At 45.4% G+C, this 20,407-nt stretch overlaps 1 protein-coding gene across 1 annotated transcript; it reads right to left on the bottom strand.

The window, feature by feature from the left end:
* Positions 1-2,956: 2,956 nt before the first annotated feature.
* On the bottom strand, positions 2,957-20,406 carry MELK (maternal embryonic leucine zipper kinase). The gene is made up of 13 exons (XM_085212681.1): positions 20,159-20,406; positions 18,825-18,924; positions 15,417-15,494; positions 14,858-14,950; positions 14,565-14,604; positions 14,078-14,187; positions 13,633-13,731; positions 10,969-11,055; positions 9,560-9,641; positions 6,455-6,548; positions 5,840-6,008; positions 3,500-3,582; positions 2,957-3,381 (listed from the first exon to the last, which is right to left on the bottom strand). The coding sequence occupies exons 1-13, from the start codon at positions 20,389-20,391 to the stop codon at positions 3,321-3,323; spliced, it is 1,329 nt and encodes a 442-aa protein (XP_085068807.1). The 5' UTR covers positions 20,392-20,406; the 3' UTR covers positions 2,957-3,320.
* Between the last annotated feature and the right edge of the window lies 1 nt (position 20,407).

The raw sequence follows: 20,407 nt of genomic DNA, 5'->3' as shown, positions 1-20,407 counted from the left end.
ACCCCCCGGGCCCCCGCAGACTTTAGGCCCCATATTATTGGGGTGAAAATTTTTCCCCCCAGGTTTAAGACCCTACCCTGCTTTGGGTTTAACCCCACCGTTCTTTGCCCCCCCCTGCCAGGGTTTCCCGAAAGGGAGCACAGCCCCTTCAGGCTGTACCAATCCCCAACTTCTTCATCACAAAAATGTGATGGGACTTCCCCCATCAATCCCTTGAAAAAATTTAACAAAAAACCCCCCACAGGGTGGGACACACGGGAATCTCCACCCCCCCTCGCCCCCCACCAACGACAACCCTTTTGCCAGCAGATTCCAACCCATCACTTACAAAAGTTTAATTTACTTTTGTTTAAATTTTTAGAAAAATCAAGTTTTAAAACAAAAATTCATTACCCCTTTTCCCACCCCACATGTGCAGCATAAAAGGCACCCAATTTTCGAGCAGCCTCCCTTTTAACCCAAACGACCTCCGATAACCTCCTTTTAGTTGTCTGGAGAGGAACCAGCAACAAGCTGTTCCACACCCCCAGGGAGGGGAGGCGAAGCCTTAATTTTCCCGATTTCCCTTTTGCCCTTTTTTAAACCAACCAGGCTATCTCCGCTTAGGGGTCCCCCTTTTCCAAGATTAAAAAAATTAAGCGGTTCCAATGACCCCCGCAGTTAAACTTTTTTTTTAATCATCCATATTTCCCTTTTATTAAACCTAAAAATCCCCCGGGGCCCCCCCCAACCCCCCCCTTGGGTTTGGGCCGGGGGTTTTACCAAAAAAAAAAAACCAATTTTGTTTAAAAAACCCCCCCCCTTGTGGGGCCCCAATTTTCCCCCCTTTTTTTTTTTTTTGGGCCCAATTTTTTAAAGTTTAAGGGTTTACCCCTGCCCCCGCCCCCCCCCTTTTTTTTTTTGTTTTTTTTAGGCCCCCCATTCCAAGGCCCCTGGGTTTTTTTCCGTTGGGCCCCCGGGGGCCCCATTTAAATTTCCCCCCCCAAGGAACCCAAAAGGCCCGGGGTCCAAAGGCCCCCTTTTTAAAACCCAAAAAAAGGCCTCCACAAAATTCCCCTTTAAATTTTTTCCCATTTCTTTTCAAGTTGCCTGGGAAAAAAAAAATTGGGGCCCAGGCTGGGGCCCCCCACAATGCCCCCCCGCTTTTCCCCCCCTTTATTGTTGGGGTTCCCAAAAATTGTGTCCATCCAAAAAAATTTCCCTTTTTTGGGAAAAAAAATGTTTTTCCCTTTCCCCTTTTCCCTTTTATTGTCAAAATTTTCCCCAAAAATTTTAAAAAGCTTTTTTTACCAGGGAAAACAAAAAACAATTTAGTTAAACTTTTTTTAACCTTCCCCCTTTTGGAATACATTAAAAAGAAAAAAATAAAAAAAACCCAAAATTCCCCCTTTTTCCCCCCACCCTGAAAGAAAACAGCAAATTTAAAAGTAAAAAAAAACCCTTTTAAAGGGGGAAAAAAAAAGGTGAAAATTTTTTGGAGAAAAAAAAAAATTTTTTCCCCCCTTTTTTCCCCCCCCCCCCCCTTTTTTTTTTTTAAAACCCCCCCTTTTTTTTGGTTTAAACATTCCTGGGAAAAGAAAATTTATAAAAAACCCCATAAAACCCGCTTCAATTTCCCCGGGGGAAGGGCTTTTTTTTAAGGGAATTTTTTAATTTTTTTTTTTTTAAAAGGGGCCCCTTTAAAAAATTTTTTTTTTCAGCCCCTTTTCCCGGGGAAAAGGAAAAAGAAAAAAAATCTCATTTCCCCCGGAAAAAAAGGGGGGAAAATTTTATGTGGGCTTTTTAAAAATTATAAAAAAAAGGGGACAAGAAAAACCCCAGTTCCTTTCATGAAGGAGAACCTGCAGCACGATGCTGGGAGCCCCAACCCCTTTCTAGCTGTTAGGGGGTGTTTGTGTGCAGAAAAGCTCCAAAAGAACTACCCTCAAACACTTCTGCGTAGTTGGATATCGTTGGGGTTTCTCCTCACAATCCTGATGCAGGCAAAGGGATCACTGCATAACAGAAAAACAAGCTGGAGATGTACTGTTTTATGAGGGAAATCCTAACACCTCTATCAACTGCTATGTTTCCTTCCTAGTTCGACAGATCTCAGAAGTTACTGGTATTAACCTAGGGTCAATGCTTTCCTTTTACCCAGCAAAGCTGATAGCATTTTAACAGTCTGTGGGAGAGTCCTCTCTAAGTGTACCTGGCCCTGAAGGGAAGTAAGTTGGTGAGTAAGTGATGGAAACCCCTCCTGGTCAGACTCACTGATCAGCAGGGCCATCCGAGAGCATAGAAATGTTTTTTCCAGCGGGGTTATCTGGCCGAGGACTCCCAAGGGGTCTGCGCTTCTCTGGTTTTTGTGCTCAGCTTTTTTTCAGAGGGGGAAATGGGGTTTGGGTCCCCATCTTGGGGAGAGACCTGAGGCAGCCCGGGAGGGGGGGTGGAGGGGAGGAGCAGCTGCAGGAGGCTGCCACTCTCTTGGCTCTCTGTGCACACATCACACCACCCCTTTTCAGCTGCTTTCAAAACCCCCCAGAAATGTTTCCTTCATTCACGGCAACTTAAAGGTGCTAAATTACCTTTCAAAAAAACAACAGGGAAAACAGGAGCATCAGAAAGAACACTCACTTTCTAAGCATCACAGAGGCTTAGGAATCAGCTGTAGCAATGTTTTACAGAGGAGCACAGTTTAAGTCCTGGCCCTCTCCACTTCCCCTTTCTTGAGGATGGCTCTAGTTGGTATGGCACTGAGCACATCTTTCAACTCTGTGATCCACAGCTGTGACTTACTTAATGATCTCAATCAATCCTACTTAAACAGAAGAGACAAGAAGAGAAATATGCAAATGCACTTCTGGACCACATCTACTTGATAACTGGAATCGTACCATAAGTGAGCCTCAGCATATCAACACCAGTAACTTCCTTTTCATAGCAGCTATGAAAAATGGGGCAGTGGAGCTAGGGGGTAGTTTAAGGAATTTTATTTCACTCGAGTTACAACTGCAGAACGTGTAGCAAAAGTTGACAGTTCTCGTAAGAAAAGGAAACGTGCAGTGGGCATTTACACAAAGGGGGTGGTTAGAACTATCAGAGCTGACAAGATTTCTCAAATACAGCTGGGAAGGAGATCACAGATTACATTTCCAAACTGAGTTTTCTAAAGTGATGATTAAAGCCTCAGTACAACATTGTGGCTTTCTGAGCAGCAGTCACACGTGGCAGCTAAAGGATAAAATGTCTTCCGCCAGCCTCCTGTGGACCCAAGCATCCCCTCTGAGCCTCTGTCTCCTGATACCAACTGCTTCATTCTTACCGAGCCGACACACTTCTCACTCAAACTTCAGAGATTCTTTGCCAAAGCCTGGCTTCCTTTGCCATTGCAGGGTGTAGCTGTACAAAACAAAGGAGAAGCAGAAGAATCATTTAAGAGAAAGCAAATTAAAATATTTGCTTTAAGGGCCATGGAACTGACTATTTACAAGGTGAAACCATTCTGTTTTCCACTTACCCCTTCTTTGAAAGGACGGAGATTATTTCATTCAACAGTCGGTCTGGATTCAGTAGTTGAGTCCTGGTAACATTACAGTGTGCCTAAAAGCAGACAGCTCATTAAAAAAAAAATAAAATAGAATCATAGAATATATCTTTTTCCCAAAACTGAAGATATTACGGAAACTTTTCATGCTGAAAACTGCAGAACATCTAACCATACAGACAAATGCTTCAGCTCCCCAGTACGATCATCGTTAAAGACACTGGAATAATAGCAGGAACACTAACCAACAACTTCTGGACAATTAATAGCAAAGCACGTGCAAGTTCTAAACCAGCATAAAATCCAAAGCAGCAGTGATGGGCCAGGGAAGCACAGAGACAGGATGACAGAAGACAGCCATGAACCCATATTTCGAGCATCCTCTGACACTACCCCTCCCACATGGCTGGGGAATTGCCTGTGCTGTGCTGCTCTGCTGAGACTGAGTGCTTCAGATGTCAAGGAACACACAAGGTTCCGTGAGGCTTTTCTAGCCCCCAACTATCAGAGTGCAAAAAAACCCCAACAAAACAACAAGCTACTTTCCAACCTTAAGTTTATGGTTGCAGTTTTGTTTGTTTATATCATGTCTAATACTGCACACAACAGATAGTACACCAATGGTCATGTCACAAATACACAAATACTGTAACTGTCATACAGACAGATCAGAGAAGACAGGAAGGTAAAACAGCTTGAGAAATGAACACAGGTTGTGGATGTAAAAGGCAGAGAGAGAAAAAAAGAAAAAGACAGTTCTCCACTTTCCTCTTCAACCTAGAACACACAGGACTCCTTTCTGTAACATCTGCAGCAAACATTACAGAAAGTTTCACCTTCCACTCTTGTAATCTGGTGCCCACAGAAGTGCATCAGTGATCTTGCATAATGCCACGGGCGAGGGAAACTGATGCAGAATGACAGAAGCTTCTAGAGGCCACAAATCTCACTGATGTTTGTCTCCGACTACTCAACATCCTGAATTATTGGTGCAGTCTGGACGCTTGTCAAATTAGCTGGGGAGGTTTGTAGTCCCAAATGTCTTGAACTTGTGACAATGCCATCTTCCATTTAACAAAGTGCCAATTGGATAAGCTTCCAGGTAAGAATACAGAAGCTAAACTGCATTTAACCTAACTGCAAAATACAAAGTAATCCTCTTGTTTACAGACAGCCTTGCATGCCTCAACCGTGAGACAGCTGAGTTCAGGATCTTGCATCCAAGAAACGCAGCAATCATTAGCACAGCAGTCCTGGACTTCAGGAGATCCAACTTTGACCATTTCAAGGGCCTAATAGCCCATGAGTTACAGCACTGGAACGCAAGGGGGTCCCATAGAGCTGGTAGACATCAAGCACCACTTCCTCCAAGCTCACAATTCGCGAATCCTTATGGGGAAGAAATCAAGCGCAGGTGGCAGGAAACCTACAAGGATGAGCAAGGAGCTCATGGGAAATCTCAAAGGGAAAAAGGAAAGCCTGTGAAATGTGAAAAAGGGTCTGTCCACTTGGTAGAAATCTAGAAATGTTGTCAGGGCATGCGGGATTACAACAGGGAAGGCTAGGACACTCTTGGAATTCAATCTGGTGAGGGAGGCCAAGGACAACAAGAAAGGCATCTTTCAGGAAATCAGTAGCAAAAGGAAGATGAGGGAAAATGAGGTCCCACTGCTGAATGCAGAGGGTGTCCTGGCAATAAAGGACATTGAGAAGGTGGAGTTACTGAACGCTGCTTTTGCTTCACTCTTTACTGATAAGACTGCCCTGCAGAAACCCAGACTCTGAAGGTAAGAGAATGAGTCTGGAGAAAGGAAGACGTCCTGATGGTCAAGAAGGAGCTGATTAGAGACAGGCCAGGCAAACTCAATGCACACAGATCCACGGCCCTTGATGGGATGCACCCACAAGCAGTGAGGGAGCTGGAAGAAGTGACTGCTGAACAACTCTCTTGCATTTTTAAAAGCTCACACAGAACAGGATAAGTGCCCGAGGACTGGAGCAAGGAATGTTATCAAAACTCCCTCAAACCAGAGGGAAAGCTAGCAGTATCTCTACAGAAATAACAGCATTACATATTTTCAGCTACGACTCCTTTAAACCCACCCTGCATCCTCCTCCAGTTGGGTGAGATGGCATACAAAAAGCATGGTCAGCAACAGGGCCCTTATATTAATAGAAGAACAGAAGGAGCAAGTGCAATTTTCTGGAGTGCAGGCAGCTCAGATCACAGAATTTTTCACAAGGCCATTCCTAATAGTACTGAATGTTTCCAAGAGCTATCACTCCCATCAAATATTGCTCTAGCAAACATACCTTAAGTTTTCTTGGCCCATGTCTGCTGAATTGCTTCTTTTTGCCTGGTGGAAGCACTGTAATCACTTTATCTAGGCCTCTTTCAAGACCTCCAAGTAGTTTGGCCTTTCTCTTCTTTTGGCTGCTATCCACATGAGCTAGGTTGAGATCTAAATCCACAGCATGACACCTGTTACAAAACCAAATTAATTAGTTGCTTTTCCTCAGCAATCAGACAGTAGTTGTTTCAGATGCACTGCTAGAATATTCTCAGATCAGAATGAAGAAAACAAAAGGAAGTGTCGTGTATTATGAGAGTTTCTGCTTACAAGTTAGTTGAGCTTTAAGCTCAGAGATGCATTTTAAAACCGCAGCACTCAGAGAAAATGGAACAAGATGGGATTTAGGCTATGGAACACAGGAATGCATTCTGAAGATGAGTCACTTCTAGTTTTATTTTTTTTTTTTATTCTGCTTTCAGTGTTTCCCAGTGAATACAGAAAGAGGATTTAGGAAAATTTTATCCAGGAGAAAGGAAATATAGCTTGCTGTTGTGAAGAACGCTTCCTAGGCTGTTCACTGATTAAGGCAGCACTGCTCTAAACCAAAAACATATACAGATAACTGTGCTTTTACCTCCTCTCAGGAAGAATCTCAGTTGCTGTCAGTCCGTATGTATTTGTTGGTGTTTTGGGCTTCTCCACTGGGGTGACTGTTGTGAACTGGCTCTCTGAAAGAAAGTATCCAAACCAAAGCAGGTGTGGTTTTGCAGTAGAGGATTCATTTGTCTTCAGTCAGGATTTCTCACCATCAGCAAGTAGTTCTTTTAAAGCCAGCCTCCTATCTATCTCTAGTCTGCATCTTCAGAGTGATAAAATAGTTTGAACTACAACAACAAGACTACAACAGACAACTGAGACTGATTCCCCCAGAGCTCTGCAATTCAAGCCTTTGAGGGGCCGGCGCAGTTCAGTGCTACAGGTTTGGAAGGGATGAGGACCAGAACTGCTTTCTTCTTCTGCCACTGGTCTCAGGACAGACACTGAGGGATTTACTATGTCAAAAAGTTGCATTCCACATTCTCCTTTATGTGAAAGCTGTGAATTACAGTTAATAGTGCATGTTAAGTAACAGCCTAAAAAGTTCTATTATCCACATGTTGGAAAAGAGCTCTGTGGAGCAGCTTGGAATTTGTGGAGACAGCTCAATACAAAGCTCGAAGATTCAGCTTTACAGAGCAGCAGTTGGCCCCAGACAGTGATGTTCTCAACACTTCCAAGAGATACTTCCACCACTTATTATTACATCTCTAGGCACTGCTTTAACCTATCCTGAAGGTAAGAACTTCCAGGAGAACAACACAAATATTTTAATTGTTTAACTCTCAGGAATATCTAACAAAAATGAGCTGAAATCATACTCCTGCACTTCTCCTCTCAGAAATACCTACCTTCACTTTTTAAACTTACCATCAGACCAACGTCACAAGTTACCACATGCAGTCTTAAGACAAAAATGAAACCTGTGTGAACAACCAGAATGTGGGTGGCACTCACAGTGCACCACGTACACTGCTTATTCCAGTGATGCCACTTTGTTGGACCAGCCCAGCTTGCTAAAACATTTTAAAGAGTGGTCGGAACTGTCTGGAATAGAACAGCTCAGTTGGAAGGGACCTTCACAGATAGCGCAGTTGCCTCACCTCTTCAGGTCTAACTGAACCTTAAAGCATCTCAGATCTGAAAGCATAAGCCTTAAAGCAGAGAAGCATGACCAGCAGTTCGAGGGAGGTGATGCTGCCCCCCTACTCTGCTCTCATTGACACACCATCTGGAGCACTGCGTCCAGTTCTGGAGCCCTCAACACAAGGACATGGAGTTGTTCAGGCAGGTCCAGAGGAGGGCCACAAAGATGATCAGAGGGCTGAAACACCTCCCCTGTACGGAAAGGCTGAGAGAGCTGGAGCTCATCAGCTCCAGTGGAGAAGAGAAGGCTCCAAGGAGACCTTGGAGTGGCCTTCCAGTACCTGAAGGGCCCTACAGGAAAGCTGGGGAGGGACTTTTTATCAGGGCAGGTAGCGACAGGACAAGGGGAAATGGCTTTAAACTGGAAAAGGGTAGATTTAGACTACACATCAGGAAGAAATTTTTTACTGTGGGGATGGGGAGACACTGGAACAGGTTGTCCAGCAAGGTTGTGAATGCCTCCTCCCTCCAAGCATTCAAAGCCAGGCTGGATAGGACTTTTGAGCAACCTGATCTAGAGGGAGGTATCCCTGCCTATAGCTTGGGTTTGAAACTAGCTCATCTTAAAGGTCTCTTCCACTCCATACCATTCTATGATTCTATTCTATGATTCTATATTCATAAGGCTCTTCTTGTTCTCTAAGTTGTTGTGCTACTTGAATAGAATAATCTTGCACAGAACTTGCTTAGAAGATGCAGTTAAATTTGCTGAAGCCTAAGGACACAGACTGCTGGACTTTCACCCAGCTGCAAGTAAGGAAGGCCACACAGCTTACTCTAACTGCAAGATAAGGAAGTAAGACAGACTAAATTGAGACTCTGCAAGCATTGGCAGATCTTACAGGCCTGAAGATTGGAGAAAACAGCCCACCAAGAGACAACAAAAGGAACCAATCCAGAGCAGGAAGATCTCCAACCTCCATACTACTATTGGTCTACATGGCCGAGTGAGAGGTTGGCAACATGCACCAAAAGGGCATTTCTCTGTGCAAGGTCCTTCCTCAAGAGCAATCACCTCCATTTGTCTGTGTAAATTCAGCATGGCTTTCATTTTTTCTGGTGGGGAATCAACCACCACCCTAAGAAGCCTGTATCAGCAGCTGGCCACACTAACAGTAAAGAAATGTTTTCCACTGTCTGGTCTGAACCTCCCCTGATGCAGCTCTGTGCCATTCCTGAGCGTCCTGTCATTGGCTCCCAGGTAAACACAGCACCTTCCTCTGCACTTCCCTCTTCAGGGACTTGCAGAGAGCAAAGAGGCCATCTCCTGGCCTTTGCTTCTCTGGACTAGGCAATGCAAGTGCCCTCAGCCTCTCCCCACAGCACACACCTTCCAGTCCTCTTAGCAGCTTTGTGCCCCTCCTCCTGGCTGCCAGGGCTCATGTTAAACTTGCTATCACCAGCACCTCTAGACCCTGTCCTAGTACTGCTCTCCAGACACTTGTCTCCTAATCTGCATCTCTGTCCTCATTCCATTGCTGGCACAGTGCCTGGCAGTTTCCTCTGCTGAACTCCATGCCACTGCTGATTGCCTAACGCTCTGATCTATCCAGATTCTTCCCTAAGGCCTCTCATCCCTCCAGGGAGCCTCCAGCACTTCCCACTTACATATCAGCAGCTATGGAAAAGAAACCTGCAGAGGATGCACGCCTCTCCTGCATCCAAGTCAATGGGAGCCCCATTCACTAGGACTCCTTGAGCTCTGCCACTGAGCCACTCCCTAGAGCCTGCACCTGTCCATCTCACCTTTGGATGACTTGTCTGGAAGGATGCCACGAGGGACAGGATCAAAGGCCTCCCTGAAATCTAGAAAGATTACATCCTCTGCCTTCATACACTAAGTGGGTGGCCTTCTCGTAGAGCCACAGTTGATGACCAAGGCTGGCTGCACACATCTCTCTTACAGATGGTTAGGCCACCAGGCTGTTGACCCAGGCAGAGCTTTAGCACACACAAGCATTTTTACCAGGATGTTGTGCTGAACTCTAACACTTACCCCCAGGCTTGCTGACTGTGTTGCACTGGCCTGTCCTGTTTGGGATGGAATCCTTAAGTGGATGCGCTTGCCACGAACCTTCCTGGATTGAAGCAAGAGATAGGTTGCTGACATCTGCTCATAATTCCACTGGAAAACAAGAGTATGTAGGTCTCTTCAGAAAAGTTGTCAGTACAAAGAAAGCTTGGCGTTCTAAACATTTCTGCATGTCTGGAATAGTTTCCCCTTGATGTGCAACCTTCTGATGTCTGATCACATCAGGGTAGTTTCAGACCTTAGCTGTTCACACAACAAGTTTAAGACAAAGCAGCAGACTACTCTTGTTTTTGCTTCAGAGCAGTACAGTTGCTGAAAGGGAAAACTAAAGCTGCTGCTGCTAGAATCTCTCTCCTGAAGTGAATGGCAAAGCTCCTATTAATGCATTTTGCACAGCATTTCAGCTGGGCTCCCATTTTTGGGGTTATGGTTCAGCCCAGCTCCAAGGAGCATCAACATTCAGCTTGATTCTCAGCAGCTTTTGGACTACTAGGAGAACCATGGGTACAGTGCTTGACAGACTCACAGTGGAGTACAATTAGCTTGAATTACTTGTAAGGCATTAGAAGTCCTCTGATAAAGGACTGTGAAAATATCACAGACTAATATGGAAGAACTTCTTCCCCTTCTAGGTAGCTTGTTCTCATTATTTTCTGTACCTGAAGCAAAGTAGAAATGACTTCACAAGTGATCTCTCCTAGGTAAAACTTACATTTTATATCTACTCCTACTAAAGTTATACGGAAATCTTCACAATCCTTCCAAATTCTACCACTTTCTATCTAATAGAAAGACAATTCAATTTCAAGAGTACACATCCTGTTTTAAATCTCTTCTGCAGCTTGGAATGTCATTATTAACATTTAGACAATATCTCTAGAAGCACTCAGTTTAGCTTTTCTCATTGATTTTCAAAAGTTACTGGAATGCATTCATTTCTTTAAGAGTTTGTGACTTGTAATTCCCAAAACTTGTTGGGTTGTCTGAGTGATGCGCTGATATTTTCCACTTGTTAAGGAAACATTTCAAAGCAGTGAGTTAAGCCAGCACGTGACATCTGTTGTTCATCCATAAGTTTCTGTTTTGAGTCTATCTGGACTTCCAGAGGTTCACAAGGATTTTAACATGCTAGAAAATAGCAGAAAGGCTTAGAAAACAAAACTAAAGGAGAAAAATGGAATAAATGTGAACTTCAGAAATGTAGTTATTAGCTACAGATAGACTGTGGAGTTCAGCAGGGGTACCTTAGCTCTGAAAGGTATGAAATATTTCATGTTGGAGAATAAGCAAGCATTAGAGTCTGTTAATACAGTCAGGTTATTTCCTGCAGCAGTGAGCTTAAATGCAATGAATTACTGACATCCATTTCTTACCTCTGACATCAATGCCGACATACTCTCTCTGCTCTGGTTGTGAAACACAGACAGTTCTGTTACACAGTCTTCATCAAGGTGTCCCAGCTGCAAGAACAAGACCTAGAGTGAAGAAACAGCTTTCAAGTCATCTCACAGAGCCAAATCTCACCACCACAGTCTTCTGATATGCAGCAATCAAGGCAATAGTTAGCCACCATTTCAGATTCTCTATTTTAAGTAGCCAGTATCAGGGCTAAACACTGCAAGGAGTAAACAGAAAGAGTCTCCAAACTTCAGCAACTGGTCCCTCTGTGGCAACAGGTTCTGAATTCAACTACAAAAGCCTGTCAGCAGATGAGATTTTCACTGGAGCAGAAGTCACACTTCTCTCCCTTCTTAATTATTCAGTTGCATGGCATGCACAGCACCCTGTGCTGTATCATCAGCACAGCTGTTCTTCAGAGAAACAGTGGCACCCAGTGGCCAGCAGCAGCCATTGGCTCAAATGCACAGCAGCTTCTCAGTACCTACAGCAAGAATCTCTCTCTCACACACTCCAATCCCCACCCCCACCCCAACCCCGCTACCCCAACCTCTCACACGGGCCAAACAAGTGAGAGACAAGGAGGACAAGCACAGTTCCAGAGAATCACAGAATGGCTTGAGTTGGAAGGGACCTTAAAGACCATCCAGCTCCGAGTTGCAAAGTTGCAACTCACCAGATCAAACTGTCCAGGGCCTCATTCAACCCAGCCTTGAATAAGAAACCAGGGATGAGACATCCCTACCTCCTGTTTTATCCACCGCACCTCTCAGGTGGGGCTGCCTGCACACTTTCTGAAGGTGCACTCTGGTTCCACTCTCTCTGTCACTGATAAAGATGTGCAAGGTGCCAAGATGGACCCCTGAGAGACACCACTTGTCAGCAGCCTCTGAAGAAATGTAGTATCACTCCCGTTCTACGAGGATAACAGTGGGCCAGAAAAGATAACATTCAAGCTGTTACTTACATCACCGAGAAGAGCTGGAGACAATTCTTCTTTTCCTAACAACTTCCAGGTGCCTAGAAGCACAAACAGAGACCAGCAGTGTTTCATCACTTCACCAAAAGGAAGGTCAAACACCCCAGCTGGGAAGAGCAGTTACAGAACTATGGTTACAGTAAATGTTCCACGAGCACTTTGTATTTGGGACTGCGTAGATACAGCCCAAAGGCATACTTAGTACGTTCAGCTTCCTCTAGGAAACATCTTCTCTTTACAAATCACTTGCAGTTATACTGCACAATTAAGAACACCCAAATGCAAGCTGCTTGAAGACTGTTTAATTATTAAGAGTGTAGTTATTTCTACAACCAGTAACTAGTACCATGTTATTATTGGAGAATTTTCAGCACAAGACAATGCTGGAAGGGAAATTGCTCACAAGAGTTACAAAATGCTTCAGATCACACCAGAAATACTTTGTTCTAACAACAGTTATGTTCTAACAGCATCGTCCATTTCCTTAACAATTTCCAAGATGAACTGATGTGGAGCATTACAGGGAAAAGAGCACTGAGCACAGATGCTAGGATCCTGATTCAAGCAGTAGACTTCAACCAGTGCTGAGTTTTACATTCCAGGATATTTTAGGATCTACAACGTGTGAAAGTCAATTACACAACAATGCCTCAGTGGCTGCATTTCAAGCGCTTTTCAGATCACAGCCACATCAAATTAAAACAAATTCAGTGCAGAAATAGCAAGCCAGAATCTTAATGCCTGTGAGACTATCCCTTTTTTACTGCATTCTGACTAAGTTCTGAAACTTGCTCCTCCCAGTTCACTTAACCAAGTTCCCACCAGCTCAAGCAGTGCAGCTCTCAGCTCCTGTGTGCATCAGACAGATAGAACTAAATGGTGCAGAAACAATCTTTGACACCTCCAAGAGCTCCCTTCTGCTTACAAACTCTCAGTCCAAAACTATTCCCAATTTTAAGGAAATGAACACCTGAAGCAGTTGGAGCATTTTCCATCTGCCACATTCTGCATCTAGGAGTAAGGATTAGCACAAAGGGTTTCCTGCAGTCCTGCAGAAATGGACAAAGGCCTGCTTACAAATGGACAAAGTCTCAATGCACAACACAGTTCATACCAGACTAAAAAGCCACGTCACTTGATTAACACGCTCAGGTTGTTATGCACTCTGAAAGGAAACAGAACCAACTGCTGAATTCAAATCAGCAGGGCTCCTACATTTCCTCCTGATTCTGGAAGAGCAAATTCTGAGAGGAGGTGCACAACTTTGCTCTTCCTAGACATGAGAAGAGCTGGCACTTAATAACATTCCTTTCTGGGAAATCAAACCATGTATTTCTATTTTTACTGCAGGTAGCATAGGGAGCAGCCAGTTGAGGAACCAGACACAAAAATTAGCCCACGGGCAAGTAAATTCTTCTCCTTCAACTCTGTATGCTCTCACATTATAGAATCAGGCTACAGTGCCACATAGGTCAACCAAGCGTAGAACCAAATCCACAAAATCCTGGTGGAAACAGCAGCAAACAAAGGGACAATCCTCAGCAGACAGGCCTTTCCACCCACAGCACAGCTCAGCACGTTCTGCCATCAGAAAAGCAAGGCCTCCTGTCACGCTCAGCTAGTTCCCTTCTCAGTGCATTCTAGCACCACTGATACCTACTGTTATCCTCCTGCAGAGTGCCATCACACTGGCAGCATCAAAAGGAAGAAGCCCACACAACAGAGCATACCGCAGTACACCCATGCTCCAAACGTCTGCCTAAAAAATAAAAGGACAAGTTTACAAACCTGAAGCACCTCCAATGGCTTACTGACAGATTGCATTGTCTGCCCTTGCCAAAGGCTACATATAGCCCATGAAAAGCTGGCTCTTTCCCTCCGCAAAAAAACCTTATGGTCCCAAAGAAAGCACATAACCCTCATTCAAACGTTCCTCCACTCAACTTAAAGCACTACTAAAACCCATATCTTCATCTCAGCTCATCACCCTGCTGCAGTACCTTATGTCTACAAGGATTTCACTGGCAAAAATGAAATCAAACCCATCACAAGGGATTTGGCACAGTTACGTGCTCCTGGCTACAACGAGAGCTGGCAGCAGTCACCTGTGAGGCTCTGCTGCTGTTCTCTTTATGTACAGGCACAACCAGGTTCATACACCTCCCAGTGCAATTCTCACTCTGACTGGAAAGAAAAAGGAGGCTTGAAAAGCAGTCTGTGCAAAACAAACAAACAAAGCAAGAATTAGAAGCCAACAGCAGCGGTGCAGTGGTACCTGAAAGAATTGCTCCATCTTGAACAGCAGAGCAATCCAAGAAGTACGAGGGCATTCCAAACTAGACCACTTGGGACAGATTAACAACTGCAAGCAGTGGGTTCCAAAGTTCCAGACATGAAATCAAAGCTGGAAAAACTCTGCACCTTTTCGTCTCTCAATCTTTAGTACATTGTGCATCACAAGGGAAGCAAGTCTTCACACACAGCTGGGAAGCTAAAGACAAGGCTGACAACCCGTGTCAGATCCTGAGACTGCACAAAAGTTTGACAGATGATGGATAATTCACAGAGCACATTGCTCTTTCCAAAACTTACTAAGAGAAGGAGATCTCTGAAGTTGCTGTTTTACAGAGCCCTAAAGTGGAGAACGATTGGTGGAGACAGAGAAGGATTAGCCAGAGACAAACCAGCCAGCTGTGTGAGCTGTGGCCAATTGCATTTTCAGTCTGTGGCCACTGACAGCTTCTGAGAGCTACTGAGCAAGGCAACCCAGCAGAATTCAGGAGGGAAACCAAGTGAGGTACCTGAGCTCCACTGCCTTTCAACGCCCTGTGGGGAGGGAAAGAGGGGAGAGGTGTCAAACAAACAACAAACACTGGCCTTCATACCTCTGAGCCAATATACGCTTTGCCCTGGATTAGCTCTGGTGCTGCATTTGCTGGGCTTCCACAGCATGTGTTCAGGTGGGAATCAAGGCCTCCCTGGAATAACACAGGAAATAGAAACATCTCCTTTAACAGAGTTTGTGTTTTCTACTAGTGACACTGCAGAAGCCTCAGAGGCTTCTTCTCCTGGGCATATTCTCATTCATTGTGGATTTTGCTTTCATTCAGTAGGTGACCTCACTAAGCAAACATTGTCTAAGACAATGTACGAGTATTGTATCAGTGTACAGATCCCAAGCTGCTCACTTATCTTATGTAGCCTTGGCATGATGCATTATTTTCCTTAGCTGATCATCTACTAAGATGAACTGTCAGTGCAAGCACTGTCTACTCTCTGTTCTGTTCACTCTCACACAGCTAAGGCCCTTCCAAGCAAGATGCAATTGCATCTCGACCACAGAAACAGCTTGAATTTAGGGTGTTTGGGCAAGTCCCTGTTGCACACTGTGGTCAAACATGCATTACTTGGGGGCACGTTATATTTGATTTAAGATACTCTTACCTTTGGCTTTGCACAGAGCCCAAAGTCTATCAGCTTCAAATTATGAGAAACAGGTTTCTCATCAATCAACGGATTTTCCTGGTGAATGAAAAAGCAGTCAGGAATGATTTTCACCTGAATGCCCAAGGAAACATATCTTCTCTTCTGTTAGTTCTTGTTGTGGTCACTGGTTAGCAGTCTACTAAAAGCCCTCTCTCTCTCGTAGAGATTTTCACTGACTGCTAACAAGCACCCATCTTCCCATACCCCAGGTGGGAAATACTAGTTTGTATCTGTTAGAAAGGGCCTGGGGACTAGGAGGACAAGTGGTGAGAGACCACAAGCTGAATGCAAGCCAGCTGTGTGTTCTGACAGACAAAAAAGCACCACAGTATAATTGGCTGCATTAAAAAGCAGCACAACCAGACCAGGACAAGTCACCCCTGCTTCACACTCATTGGACCACATTTACAAGACTCTATTTAGTTTCTGGCCAGGAAAGATAACAACCTGAAGCACCTTTTGTGCATGGCCTCCAGTCTGTGCAGTGAAGAGAAACTGGGGAGAAAGATGGTTGTTCAGAGTGCACAGGAACCTCATGGCAGCTTCTAAACGCTCACAAGGGAGGCATGAAGACAGACTGAGAATCAGGACAGCAGGTCGTGGTGGGATAGGGACAGAAAACAGTCACTCATTGAAACAGCAGACTGGAGAGAAGGAAAAAAAGCTTTTCAAGCACTGAACAGATTGCCCAGAGAGAGCACGCAGCCTCCTCCTTGGGAGAGGTTGAGGATGAAAAGGGAAAAAGCTCTGAGAAACTTGGTCTCAGGATGCTCGGAGCAGCAGGTTCAGGCACAAATCTCTACAAGTCACCTCCATTCCAAGTGACTGTCTGAGCCCATGAATCCATCAGCTTCTCAGCTGGAAGCCAGTTCCTTCCAAAAAGAATAGACAACGCTTTCTTTTTCAGAGGGGAAAGGTTCTGCAGATACAGGCATTTCGTAAGATGCCCAGGAAAATGCTTGTGCTGTAATCATTTGCTTTACTCAGCGATATCAGCAACTTCAGAAATGCAAAGTTCTAACCTATTTGTGTAGAAATACTCAAACCTTCCAGTACCTAACCTGTGCTTAAAGCCTTCAGTGACAGAAAACCCACTGGATGGAGCCAGAGGCATGCATCTCACCCCATACCCTCTGTACAGCCACCATTTGTTTAAAGGATCACTCCTCCTTGAGGCACAAAACTACAGCAGTTTACACAACAGACTGACACACAAGGGCTCTCTCTAGATACAAACTGCAACAGAGGGCATAAGGACAGTGTGAAACCAACACTCATATCAGATCTGTGTCTCTGCTCTGCTCCCAGTAGGAGCATGATGTTTTACTCCCCTTTCAGAGGAAGATTCTTCTTCAAGGATGACAAAATCCAGCTCAGCTGCAGAACTTAGTATAGAATAGTAATAATTATCTGACATTGTCTGTAGAGAAAGAATTCTAAGCACGAGATAACGAAGGGTGTCTGAGTTTCAGCTGGGCTGGAATTGTTTTCTTCAGTGTCTGATATGGTACTACAGGTTTTTTGTTCTAGATTGCACACTGATGCTTGGAGTTACTGCTAGGCAGTGCTGTACAGAGCCAAAGTCATTCTCAGCTGAGAGCCCAAGGAAGTGAGAGGGAACAGAATTAGAACAGCTGACTGAAACTGGCCAAAGGGATATTCCCTACCATATGACATATTGGGGAAGGAGTTGTGAAGGGGGTGGAAGACTTACTGGCTTGAGGTCTCTGTGGCCATAACCTGACTGTGAACATCAGCCATCGCTGAAACAATCTGCTGAAAAAAAGACTCGAGCTTCCTCTTGGGAAAGGTGGTCCTTAGAAACAATGGAATCAAACAGCTCCCCTCCAGGACAACACTGTCACGAGAAAGCTCAAGTTATCTGACAATGTATTTAGAATGTATCAGAGAAGGATAAGGAACAATGAGAGCACAGAAAGCACAGCACAGCATGGACAGGATGCTCTTCCATTCCCTGTGCTCAATCAGAGCAGCACACACGAGTGCTCCAGTTCTGCCATGGGCCATCACTGTGGCAGACCACACAAGCAAAGACATCTGACCCTTGCCTCCAATTGTGCACCTGAAGCATTGCACTCAATGTCGTGGGTGGCACAAATCACTCAGGAGATGACAACAAAATGGGGTGTCTGGTGTCCTGCAGACTTTGAAGATGCTGCTTTAAAAACCTGAAGTCTAAGTTAGGAATTAAAACCAGTTCACTTACTGTGAATGCTGATTAGTGGCTTTTACAAAAAGACAGAATATGTAACCTTTTCTACTTAATTTTCAAACCAATGAATCTTGAACCCATTCACCATTGAGATATTTAAGAATCATTTCACTTCAGCTTCATTTTTGCATTCTTGTCTACTGCTAAAGATAAAAACAGTAACCTTAAGCCTGGCAGAAACACTATTTCTGACCTCTGAGACCATGAGTATTTTCTCTGATGTCTCTATTACGTGAGATGATTGACAAACATCTTGATGACTTCAGTTCTTCATGGCATCCATTTCTGTTTTAACACGAGGCGACTCATCCTTCAGAGACCAGAAAAGCAAGCTATGAAATTGCTAACTAATCTGACAGACCAGGTACCACATCTGACTATTGTGGAACAAAGAAGTCAAAGCATATCTGTGACAGTACACAGTTCCACATCAACTCAGCAGAGGCTGACATTACTCCCACAGGAATTCTACAACACAGATCAGCAAAAGCTGAAATGTAAAACATGTAGTATTTGCATTAGCATTTTGTTAAATTGCTGTAATCATGTTGAACTTCCTCCATTTTACAGCCAGAGAGTATTGCCCTCTGAACAACAAGGAACAAGATCTGTGGTGCTCTGTTGAACTTTTTCCAATCCTACAGCATCCTTCAAAAGGCAATGGGACCAGGAGGCTGCATTTCTATACACCACCTCCCTGTGTCCTTGAGAACTCCACAACTCCAGCAGAAGATGTTATCATATTTAAAGATCTGTTGCCTTACCCCTAAAGCAAATTTGTCCATGATCTTTATTGCAACTTTGTCACCAGTAAGAAGATGCCGTCCGAGTTCTACCTTTGCAAAACCACCTAAAATTCAAAACAAAAATGCTTCCAGTTGAGTGTGAATTCTTCTCTAATATAATGTTACAGGGAAAGGAGAGTACCTAGCATACATTGTGTGTAATGTTTTAATTAGAGGAGGAGGTGATCAGCATAATCAATTCCCAACTGGTTTCAAAATTCAATTTCAAGTTTATGCACATGAAACCTGACTTAGGGATCTTAGAAGAGCAACTCATCTAGTCTCAGATAAAGAGAGTGCTGAGTCAGACTGTTAGGCATGCTGTTTTTGTACAAAGATCACGCTTACCCGTTCCAATTGTTTCATGTAATTCATAGTACTTGAGAATTTCCTGGTAGTCACTGACAGACATCCTGGATTCTGCAAGACCTTCAGCTCCTCCAAGCACCTGCAGTGAGGAAGAGCAGCAGTGTTCACATCCCACTTAGGACACACTCTTAGAAGCAGAAGGGGCAGCTCCAGCACTGCCCATCTCCTCACCAAGGCGCGTCCCCTCTCACCTAGCAGTAACAAATCGCACTGCATGGCGCTGACTTCCCTTATGCTAACAGTACAGAACACTCCTCAGAGCTTTGTGCCACACAGCAGCACCAGGGTTGGACTACAGCTTTAGAATCACAGAGTGGCAAGGTTGGAAACGACCTCCAAGATCGTCTAGTCCTCCCACTACTATCGCTACCACAAGCACTAAACCATATCTTGTAGCTCCTCATCCAGATGCTTCCTGAACACTGCCAGGGATGGTAACTCCACCACCGCCCTGGGCAGCCATTCCAGTGCCTGACCACTGTCTGAGAGAAAAAGTCCTTCCTTATGTCTAACCTAAGCCTCCTCTGGTACAGCTTGTGGCCATTTCCTCGGGCCCTGTTTGTTGCCTGGGAGAAGAGGCCAAGCCCCTCCTCATCACAACCTTCCTTCAGGCAGTTGTAGAGTGCAATGAGGTCCCCCCTGAACCTCCTCTTCTCCAGAATGAACAATTCCAGCTCCCTCAGCTGATGCTCATAAGACTTGTGCTCCAGACTCCTTACCAGTATAGTTGCCTTTCTCTGGACACACTGCAGGACCTCAATGTCTTTCTTTGAGCTCCAGGGCCCAAAACTGAACACACTACTCAAGGTGCAGCCTCACCAGAGCTGAGTACAGGGGATGATGACCTCCCTGCTCCTGCTGGCCACACTATTTCTAATGCAGGCCAGGATGCCGTTGGCCCTAACGGCCACCTGGGCACACTGCTGGCCCGTGTTCAGCCGAGCATCAACCAACACCCCCACGTCCCTTTCCTCTTCACAGTCATCCAGCCACTCAGCCCCAAGCCTGTAGCGCTGCATGGGCTTCTTGTGGCCAAAGAGCAGGACCCGGCACTTGGCCTTGTTGAGCCTCCTTGGGAAGCAGCGGGAGCCTTTCCCCGTAGGCCTAAGCGGCCCAGCAGCGCTCTGCCCGTTAGCAGGGCCGTCTCAGCTCCGCTCCCACCCCGCGCGCCGCTCCGGCACAGCGCAGCCCGGCCCGTCTGCAGGCCGCCCGACGAAGGGCCGCTCCGCCCGACGAGCCCCGCCGCCTCAGCGCAGACACACGCAGCGCGACTCCCAGCCCCCTTCCCACGCCTACCGGCCTCCGCCGCATACCGCAACGGCTGCCGGGACCGCAGCGCCGGGCCGAAATCGAGCGGGGCAGCCGGCAGCTGCACGGAGCGCGGCCCGGCCGGCACCTCGCGTTTCAACTTCGCGGCGGAACGCTCGCTTCCGGTCAGGGGACAGGATGGACCAATCACCGCCGCGCCGAAACCGGAACTGCTCTTGTCGCCCACTGCGTGACGGGAGGAAGGTAGAAACGGGACCCGGTGACACACCGCCGCCATGTTGGGTGCGTCTCCG

Source organism: Meleagris gallopavo, chromosome Z (genome assembly GCF_905368555.1).
Source record: "Meleagris gallopavo chromosome Z, MGAL_WU_HG_1.1, whole genome shotgun sequence".
In the NCBI taxonomy this organism is placed as follows: domain Eukaryota; kingdom Metazoa; phylum Chordata; class Aves; order Galliformes; family Phasianidae; genus Meleagris; species Meleagris gallopavo.
This window is presented reverse-complemented; position numbering and strand designations above follow the sequence as displayed.

What these genes read in the sequence shown, in the direction of transcription:
- MELK (XM_085212681.1), bottom strand. Translation starts at nt 20,391, where the DNA reads ATGGCGGCGGTGTGTCACCGGGTCCCGTTTCTACCTTCCTCCCGTCAC. An exon ending in CGGTCCCGGCAGCCGTTGCG is followed by an intron (nt 18,925 to 20,158) that starts GTATGCGGCGGA and finishes TCCTCACTGCAG; the next exon opens with GTGCTTGGAGGAGCTGAAGG. An exon ending in ACAGCAGCAGAGCCTCACAG is followed by an intron (nt 13,732 to 14,077) that starts GTGACTGCTGCC and finishes TTTATTTTTTAG; the next exon opens with GCAGACGTTTGGAGCATGGG.